This window comes from Tetrao urogallus (genome assembly GCF_951394365.1).
Source record: "Tetrao urogallus genome assembly, chromosome: 8".
Taxonomy (NCBI): Eukaryota; Metazoa; Chordata; class Aves; order Galliformes; family Phasianidae; genus Tetrao; species Tetrao urogallus.
The window spans coordinates 30,794,836-30,808,275 of NC_136821.1; the positions used below are offsets into that span (position 1 = coordinate 30,794,836).

The 13,440-nt window shown below is 40.9% G+C and overlaps 1 protein-coding gene across 1 annotated transcript; it reads right to left on the reverse strand.

The window, feature by feature from the left end:
• Positions 1 to 1,706: 1,706 nt before the first annotated feature.
• On the reverse strand, positions 1,707 to 12,003 carry ZC3H15 (zinc finger CCCH-type containing 15; the record flags this gene model as incomplete). The annotated part of the gene is made up of 10 exons (XM_079538797.1): positions 1,707 to 1,985; positions 2,644 to 2,770; positions 3,049 to 3,153; positions 3,306 to 3,452; positions 4,198 to 4,380; positions 5,043 to 5,134; positions 6,494 to 6,646; positions 8,189 to 8,300; positions 10,599 to 10,700; positions 11,926 to 12,003. The coding sequence occupies 10 exons, from the start codon at positions 12,001 to 12,003 to the stop codon at positions 1,792 to 1,794; spliced, it is 1,293 nt and encodes a 430-aa protein (XP_079394923.1). The 3' UTR covers positions 1,707 to 1,791.
• Positions 12,004 to 13,440: the final 1,437 nt, after the last annotated feature.

The window sequence follows — 13,440 nt, forward strand, 5'->3', positions numbered from 1 at the left end:
ACGCTGTCAGAACAATTAGTTTTTTTTTACATGCTGTCAGAACATTAGTCTCCAGAACAAAATATAGCCATTTCAATCCTTAATAATTATTTTATTCCCATTTAAAATATACAACTTTGAAAAATTAGGCATCATACATTCAAATTTGAATTGCATTCTTAAGTGTCCTGAAATCCAGATAGCCTATTTCTGGTCAGTATAATACAATAATCTGTCAACACTCTTCGTTTATGGCCACAAGAGAAAACTGCAGGAATAAACATTTATCATCTGATACTGCAGCTTGTCTTTAAACACTTACATTTAGGAGTCCATTCCAGTAGACCTCTTTTCCCCAAACATTGTTTTCTTGTTTCTATAAGAGAAAAAAAATTCCACAAAGATCCCAAAAAGGGCAAAAAAGGTTGAAGTCAGCTATTTTAGAAATAGCATTAAAGATACAAGAGTTGACTCAGCAGTGTCAGAAATAACCATTAAAGCTCGTATTACCACTCAACAGTGGTTCAAGTAAGCTTGCTAACAATGCCATGAAGCTTAACAAACTTTAAGTAGTAACTTGAAAACTTCAGAAAAAAGAGCCATATAAACGGTACCCCTTAGTACAGCAGTACTGTTACAGATACTGAGTAGTGTGGTAATGAGGCATAAAACTTTGAGCCCCCTTGAGAAAGCACCTCTACAGACATCATCATGGTAAGGTTTTGATAAATTTTGGAAGGGCAACTCGACTTCACCGAAACCTGACAGCTGCCCCCTGCAGGGTACACAACAGCATCCACAGCTCTGCCTTCAGCCAAACGTTATTACTGCACAACTTAGAGAATACCCAAGACATTATAGGCATTTTTAGACCATAACATCCCTGCTCCACAGAGCTCAAAGCCTTAGCTAACATACAAACAGAGCAGGGAAAGCATGAGACTCAATCCAAAACGGGCACTGAATAGCTTGGATTAAATCTGTTGATGGATGGGTGGGAGATGACAACAGGAGGGGAAGTCAGCTGTTGAATTCTACAAACTGCGTGAAGAGTAGAAAAAAATCCAACTGCCATTAACCCTAACGTAATTTAAGCCAACATCAATCACTTCATGAGGACTGGAGAGAAAGCATCCATCACTGTATCAGAAAATCATGTTAATATCCATTTGCTGTCATATCTTAACAGAGAAAAAGCAACACGGGGCTTTTTAAGTTGGTAGTTTTTATTTACAGTTTCGCTGGCAAAAGGCGCTGGGAAAATTTGGAAGTTTTTCAACAGAGGGCACCATATTGTACTGTTGATGTATCAGTTCACTGTCTGTATCCTCAGTATCCAGCTGATCAAATAAAGCTAATCAACATGTCAAGAAGCGTGATCTGCATCAGCTCCTCTAGAGTGCTCTGCCTAAAAGCAAGTCAGGCAGTTTCTAAATCAACACAATCACTATTGCAAATGCAGTTCTGGTCAGGAACGTTCACTTTTATTTCATACTGCAGCTGGTATCAACTTCTCACTTACACCTGCATACTGGCAAAGCAGTTACACTTCCTACTTTTAGGTGAAATTTATGATCTCATTCTCTGCAAATTCAGCTGTCAGGTAATTATGAACTACTCTGAGTTTCTTACTGTGATCATAGCAAGTTTGGAGATGAGACAGAAGTAAAATATTCCTGGTATATGACGTGCCCATCAGAATCAGCCGGGTAACCATAAACATCCTGTTTAAGAATTCTATTCAAGAAGGAGGAAAAGTGTAGTCAGTTTGCACTTTATCACATGGACTTTAATTCCAATGAGCTTTTTAATTCATTCTTCTAAATCAAGAGTGTTTAGTTCTTCTTCTAGTTCATCCAAGTCCTCGCCAGTAAAAAGATTTTCATCAACGGGCACCGCATCAATGACTCCATTTTCTAACTCCTCATCGCCATCACGACCTTCTTCTAAATCATTTTGTTCACTGCTGTTTATCTCACCTCCAGAAGCTTCACTTAGTTTATTATCTGAAAATACAGTTTTTTATACATTTTAGTGTCACACGTTTCTTAATCACTAGTTCACAATCATACCAGACAAGATCTGAAGTCTTTCAACCAGTCACTTAATATTTTCAATTTTTGTATCTGAGCTTATATAGACTAAACGGCACATGCCCAATTAACATGCAAGGTTGGATCATTAGTTATTAGAACAGGCTGAAAACAATAACTCGCATATCTAACCCCCAACTCCTATTTTTATAACAGGATCAGGCTTAACGTTTTGCTCCTATTCAACATCTGCACTTCAAAGACTCGGGTTAACTTGGAAGACTGGAGTTTGCATTTGACAACTGCAGCAAAATGAAGTGTTAGCTTGTAGAAATTAGAAGTTAATCTATGCAAGCTGTAAAAATATTATACACTACTTTTTATTTAGAAGTTGAACTCAAGAAAAATAAGAAGTGCACCACAGATCTACTAGAATCATTGCCTCCAGTAAGTACAATGATCATGATAGTCATTTTGCTTCTGCTCTTTAAAAAACAAACAAACAAACAAACAATACTTTTTGGCATATCAAGAACACATTTCTGCTTGCTTTTTTGGAAGCAAGTTTTCAAAAAAAAAATGAACTTATCAATTCATTCCCTTAAAAGGGATGCCTACATAATAAACTTACCATCTTTTTCTATTGAAGCGTATGTGCTGAATCGCTCAGGACTAGCCACTGTAATGCCAGTTTCATCTACAGCCTTTGGGACATACAGACTCAGGTCTATATCATTTACACACACAGGGTCTTCCACCTGAAAAGTACAACAGTATTTTCCATATGAATCACTCTTCTACACAGATTATAATTTCTGCAGAACTTCTACAGACCTTTTCCATCCTCCTTTTGACATCGTAATTGGGAAAACATTCCGTATTAGCACTGAATTAAGTACTTGAAATTTTAATTGTACCTTAAGAGCTCTCAAATTAGGAGCAAGCCTTGCAAAAAAACAACGTTTTCAATTTCCAATGTAACTCAAAATATTATTTTGGTTAGCTTTTTTCCCCCCCTTTTTTTTTTTTTTCTTACCTCATCATCTTCTCCTGTTCCTTGAGTGTAGCGAGTGTCATCTGCTTCTTCATCATCAGCATCAACCAGCTCTGGTCGGAACTCAAATACTTCACGTCCACTGATCTGTTAGCAGAAAAAGCAATTAATTTATAATTTCACAGAATTTATAAGGTTGTTAAATAAAGAAAAGAAAAAAAGCAACAATTCTAGTTTTTCTAAAAAAGTAGTCAGCTTATATTTACTCTTTACATTAAGAATGAAAGTATAGAACGTACCACCAACGCCTTGCCGGCTTTAAAATCTGCTTTCCTCCTTTCCATATCTTGCTCTGCCTTATCAATTTTTTCTTGTCTTTTTCTTCTCTTCCATGCAATAAAACACTCTAATGTGATTTTGGTAACGTTTGGTCCTAAGGCAGCACGCTGTCAAGTAGAAAGACTGATTAATGCTAGACATTGTTTCCAAAAGCAAACCCTAGGGATAACAAATTAAGGATATGTAATTACTCTTTTCTAGAAACTAATTGAAAACATTTATTTCTAATTGCTTCTGCATTCTCACCGCTGTTAAACATGCTTCATCAACTTAAAGTGAGATTCCACATCAGTTTTCCAGTTGAGACAAATCAACACTTAAGTGAACGTGGAAAACGAAGGAAGAAGCCTGTGGAATTAGTTTAAGTTACTTTCCATCTGGCACTGCCAGGGAATGGTGTCAGCAGAGCTGCAGTATAACATCTTTGGGAGGGCCCTTTCTTCATGCTGATTCCTTTTAACAGAACCATACAGTAATGAATGTCAGAATTAAGCAAGAACTAAGGCAGTGGTGAATTTGAGCTGAGGAAGAAACAGTTGTAAGAGTTAAAAGGACAAACAGCAGTAAGAAACAGAAGCCTCCTAAAACAGGATTATCCATCTTACCCTAACAGTAAGTATCCAGCTATACTTTTAGAAACTCACTCATCTGATTGAGAGGAAGAAAACTAGCTAAACATAAACTAGCTAAACAAAAAACACGAATTACTGTGCATTCCTCAGTCCAGCTTATATAGATATACAACCATTCAATGCTTTTCAATAATTCACTAAGATGTTATTGACAGTTTTCCTCCTCTTTTCAGTATAATGAAAACAAACACCACCAAGAGGTACCTAATTGAAACTTTACCTCTTTTTCTATTAGATCTTCTAAGGAAATTTCATCTTGCTTTTCTTCCTTCTTTTTGTCTTTCTTTAGTACAAAACCTGGAGGAAGAGCATGGCGATACATGCAATTGTCTCCGCCGCCTGGACAGACCCAAAACCATCCGTATTTGTTGTTTTCAATAGCATCAAGAAAATATTTGCAGACCTGCATAAAACAACAGTTGTTAGTACTGTATTCTCATCCCCAGCAATTTACACTAGCACAGCTACTACATGCCCAAAGTACAGTAATTCAAAGCCAGCTGTGGTCAAAAGTAAAGAAACTTGCCATGCACTCCTATTACAAATAGTAGATATAAAAAGAGCAACTAACTATCTAAAACCTCAAATACTCAACAGCTTTCACCCTTAATATAATCTCAACTTAGATAGTCTGACTTGAAAGACTAGTGACTGCACTACAGTAAACCCAGCAGCACATGTAAAAGCATGCTAAGGGTTTATGTTTGGTCATGAAAATCGAGTGTACTTTTAATCAAAATAAACAATTTCAGATGTTTCATGTTCCAACTCATGATCCTGACATAAATATATCATTCTGAAACTTCTGACAAGCAATTTGTAACACTTAGTCATACCTAAGTTTAATTCTGGCAAGTATCAATAGCCTGTTTGGGACTGTAAACAAGGCATAGTCGTCCTGAAGGATCAAAAATAAATCAAGAGCACAAAGGATTAAGATACAGCATTCAGTGTACAAACTAATTTCTTAGCAGTCAGGTGTCACAAAGCCAAAACGACTCAATCAGCCTGTCACTGCTGCTAAATAACAAAAACTACAGTTCAGTGAAAAAAGAGAAGACATACTATTTGAGTTTTGGGTTTTTTCTTTTCCGCTTCACCATGCTTCTTGTTCACCACCTCTTCTAGTTTCTTTTCATCCCAGTTATCCATCGTGTCTAGAAGACAACAGAAGCTTGCACAAACATTCCAAATCCTAAACAATATTCTTTTTCCCCTAATTAACAGCAGTAACATGCAGTTATTATGTTTTAGTTAACCTACGGAAAAAAAACCAACCCAATTCAGTCTTCTGTAATAAAACACAATCTCAGAACTGTAGGGGTTGGAAGAAACCTCTAGAGATCATCGAGCCCAATACCTCTGCAAAGCAGTCCCCCACAGCAGGCTGCACACATAGGCGTCCAGGCAGGTCTTGAATGTCTCCAGAGAAGGAGACCCCTCAACCTCTCCGGGCAGCCTGTTCCAGTGCTCTGTTACCCTCACCATGAGTAAGTTCCCTTATATATTGGTGCAGAACTTCCTATGCTTATGTTTACAGCCGTTTCCTCTTGTCCTGTCCCCACAGACTTCTGAAAAGACATAGAAGTGTCTTTCTGACTCCCACACTTAAGGTATTTTTAAACGTGAAAAAGATGCCCTCTCAGTCTTCTTTTCTCAAGGCTGAACAGATGCAGGTTGCTCAGCCTTCCCTCATCAGAAAGGTGTTCCAGGCCCTTTATCATCTTCATGGCCCTTCGCTGGACTCTTTCCAGGAGATCCCTGGCTTTTCTCTACCAGGGAGCCCAGAACTGGATACAGTACTCCAGCTGTGGTTTGATCAGGGCACGGTGAGGGGGACGATCATCTTCCCTGACCTACTGGCCACGCACCTTTTAAAGAACCTCAGGATCCCATTGGCCTTCTTGGCCAACAAGGCACCCTGCTGGCTCACGGTCAACCTGTCAAACACCAGGACCCTCAGATCCTCCAGCAGGTCATACCCCAACCTGTACTGATACTTGCAGTTATTCCTTCGCAGGTGCAAAATACTACACTTGCTTTCGGTAAACCTCCGTGTTCTTCCTTCGCTATACAGCTCACAAGACATCCTCCTCAAAAATTTGAGAAACTTTTATCTGTAATCTGTAATATGTGAAATGTATTTTCAGGTAAAGACTAAGAAATGTGACTCTACTTATACACCTTAAACTTCTTCATAATGTAGAAATGATGAGGAAGAGCAAATACTGTATGACCTGCTATTCGTATGACACAATACTTCACACATAGCAGAACTCAGAAACCCCCATCCAAGATCACTTAGTGATACTCTTTCAAATAAGGACTACAGAATACTTGTAAGCCAGCTTTTAAGAGCAGCAATCAAGCTTCATTTACATTTTGAACACAGCAATATGGGTTGCTATCACTGTGACCAGGGTCTTTGGAATCATACAAAAGCAACTTGCTTAACTTAAAAATGCAACTGCAGAATCAGAAGATGATTTACGGAATGTTTTCTAGAAGCAGTGTACCTTTTTCGAGGTCTTCATCTCTTGCATCGATGTAGACACTTCGTTTTTCACACTTCCTTTCCAAGGACAAATCATGAGAAAACTTGCACTTGTCCCCTTTAGTGCACTGCCCTTGCTTGAAGAAAGCACAAACTACAGATTTGGGATCAGCACCTGAGTGAAGAAAGTTTTTCTATTTTAATAACATCTGTAAGCAAAATACTAGAACACAACAGAAGTTGTATCTTGAAAGTTTAAAGAACATTGTCTAAGATCTTACCATATTTAGGACCTGCACAGAATGAAAAGGTGTTTTAAAAAAGAAGTTATTTAATGAAAAGTTCACCCCAACAGCCCTTTCTTCACTTCAAGTAGATACATTGTGTTCTGAAAGCATCTCATTTATTTTGTATAGCAGGATATTTATATTGACTATCAATGAAGATGTGACTATAGGAAGTATGGGTAGCATTGTGCCTGAGAAGAATGTGCTCATGTAACGCATAACAAATCATTCCACACAAGTTCTTCCCTATATAGTAGGCCATTTTTGGTTCTGATATGTGGTAAAGCATCTTTTGAATGTCAACCTTTCTTTAATATAATCAGAAATATGCAAGAAGAAGTTTTATTAACCTAACCTGTACTCATTCAATAATACTAAGATGGCTGTCTCTAGCCTTAAAAATAAGCCAGTGCTGCTAAAATGGGAAGTACCCAATCACTAACTATGGTTTTCAAGTAAATACCACAGCAACAAATTGTTTGATCATCAGGAGGCAAAAGAAGAAATGAAGAGGGGTTTAAATTTATCTACTAGATGTAACAGATGAAGTACTACTGATTTCATTATGTTCTCAAGTACTAACGTATGATTTTAAGCTTGAGTTTCTCACTCGCTCATTTCAAGCTTGGTTCCAGTCACCAGGGACTAGATTATGCTCAGCAGCAGCTGCTTAAGACCTTAAATAAAGAACTAGTTTATCAGCAACTGAACCCCTACAAGAACATCTGGTAACATAGCTGAACTTGCTGGCAAGCTCACAGAAAGACAAAGTTTTAATTAGGATAATGTTGGTGTTTTGCAATACCTCTCATGCAATAGCTTCCACTACAGATAAAAATAAAGAACCTCGCCTTTATTGTTGCTAAATGACACGACGACAAAACATCAAGTTCACTTCAAAACCAACGAAAAAACCCCCACACTTCTTTGGTAAACAACTCTTGTTCCAGAAGCACAATACAGCCCACAGTAACTAACATAAAGTCCATTCCTGAAATACTGGTATTTTTTTCTTCCCTATGGCAAACAACTGTGGAGTCTTCTAGCATTATCAAGCACTTAGCAATTAATTTGCAATTTACAATCATTGCAATACTAGCTCGCTCCATAACCCATCTCAGCTCGGACTACATTTCTGAAACCAACATCCTACTGTTAACTATGAGAAAGAGCAGAAGTCATTGACAAAGTTCTGCTCTTTTGATGTGCATTAACGTTTTCTGTGAACACAATGATTAGCTTATTACCTGTAACATCTGCATGTTCATGCTTCCACAGGGATACAGGCCACTTTAAACAAGTGTCATTACAGAAAAACAAAACAGGCCATCCACCCAGAAATACCTCAGCGCAGCAAAGTATTTCTAAATGTTTTTCCTGAGACAGACATATGAGCAGTAGAACAAAACATAAGTTTCAGGCATTCATACCTTTGCTAATCTTCTGTGCAGCAACCACAGGCTTGAAGAGTTCATTTAGTTCTTGTAGTTCTTTTTTCTTATCTTCTTTTTTTAATTTCTTTTCACTTTCTGTTTGGGCAGCCTGCAACGATGCCAAATTTGCTATTAGTAACAGAAAATCATAATGACATTTCTCACTTACAAGAACCTTACCTTAATACATAAAATCACTCTGAATGAGTAGGGGAGAGAGGCATGAGCTGGGAGCCTATGATTTCTAAGTTCCTCCAAATCCCTGCCTTTGCAAATGCCATCTAGTGGCACTGACATTTCAGACAGAAGAGATTTGAATTAGAACTTGTCAGAGATGTGAGATGTTGTTACTCCTGTACCACCTTCACAGGCTAGGAAATGAAGTGGAAGTTTGAGACTGAGGAAATGCTAGTTGTTCTTTTGTGATGCTTCAGCAGGGCAACCACTCAAACCAGGTAGTTCAATATGTGCCAAAAGCTTCTCTTGAATCACCCACACCCTGCTTTGCTTTCTTGTCAGGCATACCAACAGCGCTCCCGAGTTATCTGTGTGTAGAAGCAGGGAAATGTTTTTGGAACACTACTTGCTTGAATTGATATCAACACAGCAATGTTTCAATGCCAACTAGTAGGTTATACAACGAGAACATTTTTCTTAGTTTTCATAGGCACAAGGGGGGAAGACTAAGGGACAGGCTCACCTAGGAAAAGTTGGTATAAAAGACAAAAATGGCACCCCTGCCTCAGCCTTTTTTGGAGAAGCCAGGAAAGGCCTATATCTAGCACGAGACTGGTAGAGAAGGGTAAAGATAGATGAAAAAGGTCATGAGAGAAACACAACATGCTTAGATGACTTGATTTTTATCCTTAAGAGAAGCTAGTGGGACTTTTAACAAATATTTCAGAGACGTTATTGGCAATACTCAGTCAAACTTCATAAAAGAGCTTAGTTGCCAAGCTGTTTTACACTGGAATTGATTACAGAACACCCTGTTTTTATACAGCAATTCCCAAACTCTATTTTACCAAGTATGCAGACCCTAACATGGCAACTACAAAAAAAAAAAAAAAAAAAAAAAAAAAGTGACCTGATTTTTAACAACAACAGATGTAGTTTAGGCTTCTGTTTCACTTAAAGATTTCAAAAACATACAAACAGTTTGATTTGCATTTGTTTTTTTCAGTGTTGATAGCATTTCCATTTTTCCTAAGGACACAGCAGTACTTGCTTTAAGGTATTGTTAAGTTCTCCAGGACAATCCTAAATGAAAACTGTTTTTACAAGGTAAGATAGGTGCCATCAGGTCTGGAATGAGGTTCCGAACACCATCAGTTGAATGTTTGAAAAAAATATTTTTTTATCATGTAGTAGTATTGCTGTCCATGCTACAGATTCAGGGACTTCACACACCTTTCAGAAGGACTGCCTGAGTCGCATCAATGTTTCTGAGTGATACCAAATAGACCCCATTACTACAAGAAGCTAGTAATCTCAGGACATGCACATCAACTTGACTTTTGAAGTCATACTCGACATTTGTTAGCTCATCCTCACATCACGTAAGGCATCTAGCACAGGCCACAACATCCTGAGGTTAACTGCTGCAAATGTAATTATTCTACAGGCTTATTCAGAGAGCAGGAACGTTATGAATACCAGGCTGCTAACCTCTCCAGCACTGCAGGAGTAAGACCTGGCTCACTTCCATTACAATAATATTTCTCTCAAATCCTGCTTTCTAACCAATGAAACTTCATGTCTCAGCCACATCCATTTTTAATTCATCTTGCAAAAGCAGATCAAAGTGGTAGTGACAGCAGCTCCAGATTTCAGTCTGTCTGACCTTTTTACGAAATAGCCACACAACTGCTGGATTTATTTGCACTTCCAATTACAGTACACACTTTCATAGGTACAACATTAAGTACAAGAGCACTTTTTGGTTTTTTTTTTTGAAGTTATCCTCAATCCCCAATTTAAGATTAGTCACAATTTATGATTCATGATTTCTTAGACTGAATGGGAATCAAAGAAAAAGAGAGAAGGAACACACAGCTGCACTTTTGCCAACAGCCAGTGTGTTACAATCATTTTTAGGGATACTTTAAATGCAATTATGATAATGTACTGTGTAAACAGATGTTCTTATTAGATGTGTTTTCTACTTTTCAATAGACAAAAAACACTGTGCTATCTTTATGGAGACACTTTCAGCTACATAATCTTTGCAGAAAGACTTGTCAAAGAGTGCTATTTTAAATACAACTAGCTAAATCTGTGCATCTCACAACAGACAGCTGAGTAACATCTCAGTATTTTTTCTACTACAGTATTACATGACAATCAATTCCTACAGTCAAAGAGGATTTCACTACATGGTGGAAAAATAATTCAACTGAACGCTTACCTGACGTGGATTTTGCTGACCAAATTTAACCTGGTGAGTCACAGCCTTGATAAATTTCTGTTGTTTTGCACCTTTTTTGTTCTTCAGACCAAATGTTTTGTCCTAAAAATTCAAAGACAAGTTACTTGTAACTGACCAAGAATCAGAACAAGTTGCTACAAAAAAAGAAAAAACAAAACCAAAAACCTGCCATTCCACCTGGGCTTTCAGTAACACACAAACTGTTTCCTCTGGCAGCACGAACAATGCAAGCAATAGAGTGGACAGTGAGTCTCCCTCCCATCACTTTTAAGTGTGCTTTGCAAAAATCGTACTAAACGCTGCTGCCACCACCTATTGTTTTTCGTCCCAGATCTGCATGTTCAAACATTAGTGCAGATGTACGCATGTGTGAAAACTGAACAGCCATACATACTGCTCTTCCCCTCCTGTATACATGACACTCACGTGCGCTCGTATCTTAAGTATTTCGCCTTCTTGTTAAGCAGGTTAATATTGCCATATATCTGTAGTGATTTCTAAGTATTACAGACGTTTTTCTTCCAACAGTACTTCCTTCAGTGTTTCCCCTATGCACTCTGTAAATCCAGACAGACGTTCATACTTCCCTGCACTGCACAGCAAGAAGTTCATTTACATTACCTGAACCAGTTCTTCCTCTACATCTTCAGTTTTACCACTAGACTTCTAGCAATAAGGCTTCCACATCAAACCTTTTCAGAAAGCTAATTAAGAAGATGGCTCCCCTCACACATGCATCTGAAACAAGCTATCTTCCCAAGCGACACGCACAAAAATAAAACCTACTTGAGCCGGGGATGTGACAGCAGGGTTTTTCCTCCGGTCACAAGGAAATGCCAGATGTTCATCTGGCAATAATACCTCCGTTCAAACACACCTCTGGAAACCGTAACAGTAAAACATAAATCTATCCTAAAAGAGCTATGGAGGAAACAACTCCCAGGTCACCCTGTCACCACTCACACCGTGTCACATAACAGAAGACACAGGGACGAGATCTTGCGGCCGTGCGGCTCCAGCCCGGCGGCGGGCGGGTTAGTGCAGGTAACACCCGGCCTGCGGCAGCGGCCTCCCCTCGTACTCGTTCCTTACCTCCTTCTTCCAGCTGTTGTGTACGCATCAGTCCAACTACGCTCATCTCACACACACACACACACTCTCACACCCCGGGCTCCCACCCGCAGCGGCGCCCCGCGTTACGGCCCCGCGGGATGAGCGGCGGAGGCGGCCCGCAGGCCCGGCCCCAAGGCCGAAGAAGGCCGCCCGGAGCCGCGTGGAACAGCAGGCCGCGGCCCTCCAGCCTCACCTCGATGATCTTCTCCTTCTTCTTCTGGTCCGCCTTCTTGCTGCCCCCCGCAGGCTGCTGCTGCTTCTTGGGGGGCATGGCGGGACGGCCGCGGCCCCCACTCGGAGCCTGGCGGGGACGGACAAGCGGCCGCCGGGAGGCGCGGGGCGGCTGGCTCGCGGGGCACGCCGGGACTGCGGCGCGGGGCGCGCGGGGCCGCTCGGCTCCCGGCAGGGCGCGCTGCGTCAATGGCCCCGCCCTGAGGGAGGGCATCGGCAGCGATCCGCGGGGGCCGCCATGTTGGGGCTTGGCTCCCGTGAGGGGGCGGAGCGCGCCTTCTTCCCGCCTCTCGCGCGTCCCGGCTGCAGGCGGGCATCGTAAAACTAGGAGAGAAAGGGGCGCGCTGCAGTCGGCTTTCCCGCTCGGCTGTTAGCGGAGGGGCGTGAGGCAGACGGCTCGGTGCCGCTCGTCGCGTGAGAAGCGTGCTCGAGCTCCAGTAGGTGCAGGGAGCGGAAACGAAGCACGTAATGGCGCTCGCGCATCTTTGCAGCTGTAATTTTTGCTGCTGTATGTTTCTTTTGCTCTTTATGAGGAAGGGAAAAGTAACCGAGACAACGCTAAAAGGAAAAGAGACGCTTTATCTCGTATTGCCATCTGCCCAAGTGCACGCAAGAGAACCTGCAAGGGAAGGAGTGAGGGCGAGAAAGGCTCTCAGCTACAGCCAGGTGCAAAGCACCGCGTGCGCGGCCCTGCATTGCCCCTCCTCGGGTCAGCTGGGAAACTCGGCATTCCCTGAGAACTGCCCTAGAAGAGCAACTAAGGGACTGCGTTCCATGCTCACTAGGACTGAGGGAAGGAACCTGTTGCTCCGTGGAGCATTCTGACACACGTGAACCCTGGCTACCGGGGGAACTGCGCTAAATAGCAGCCCTTAGAAATAAGCAGGCTTTTCTACAAGCAGAAGGTGCACCCTGCTCCATGCACTACACAGGGGTCAGGTTTAGCATGCCAACAGCTGCAGCCTGCCTGAGAGCAGACAAGCACTACAACCAAGGCTGCCTGTGAGCTTTGCTTCCTCAGGGAGCACAGAGTCCTGCAGAGCAGCTCTTCTTCCACTGGGACAAGTTATCATCAGTGCACTCCTGCAAGGTCCGTTCTCCCTCCAGCAGATACCAGTTTAGAGACAGTTTGTCCTGTAAGTACCAGTTCCAAGGAGAAAAGGCAGCTCCTACTTGCCTAGGAAGAACCTTACCTTCTTTGTTTTGTTGGTAAGGGAGCTTTTGGTAGCCCCTTCATAACATCACACAGCTGTATCCTTCCTTACATCCTGATCCCTAAAGCTCCTTATACAACCAAAAGCAGATATTCAAATGTTTCTTGTGGTTGTTTATTTACAAAGTAACAATATCTCATTTTACATTCCTAAAACATGTTGAGATTTCTATTATGAAGCTATCCTACTATATTTTCTATACTACTTCCTACTTTGTTTTCTACACAATTAAGAATACCTGTCATTAGAAGAAGCTAGCATCC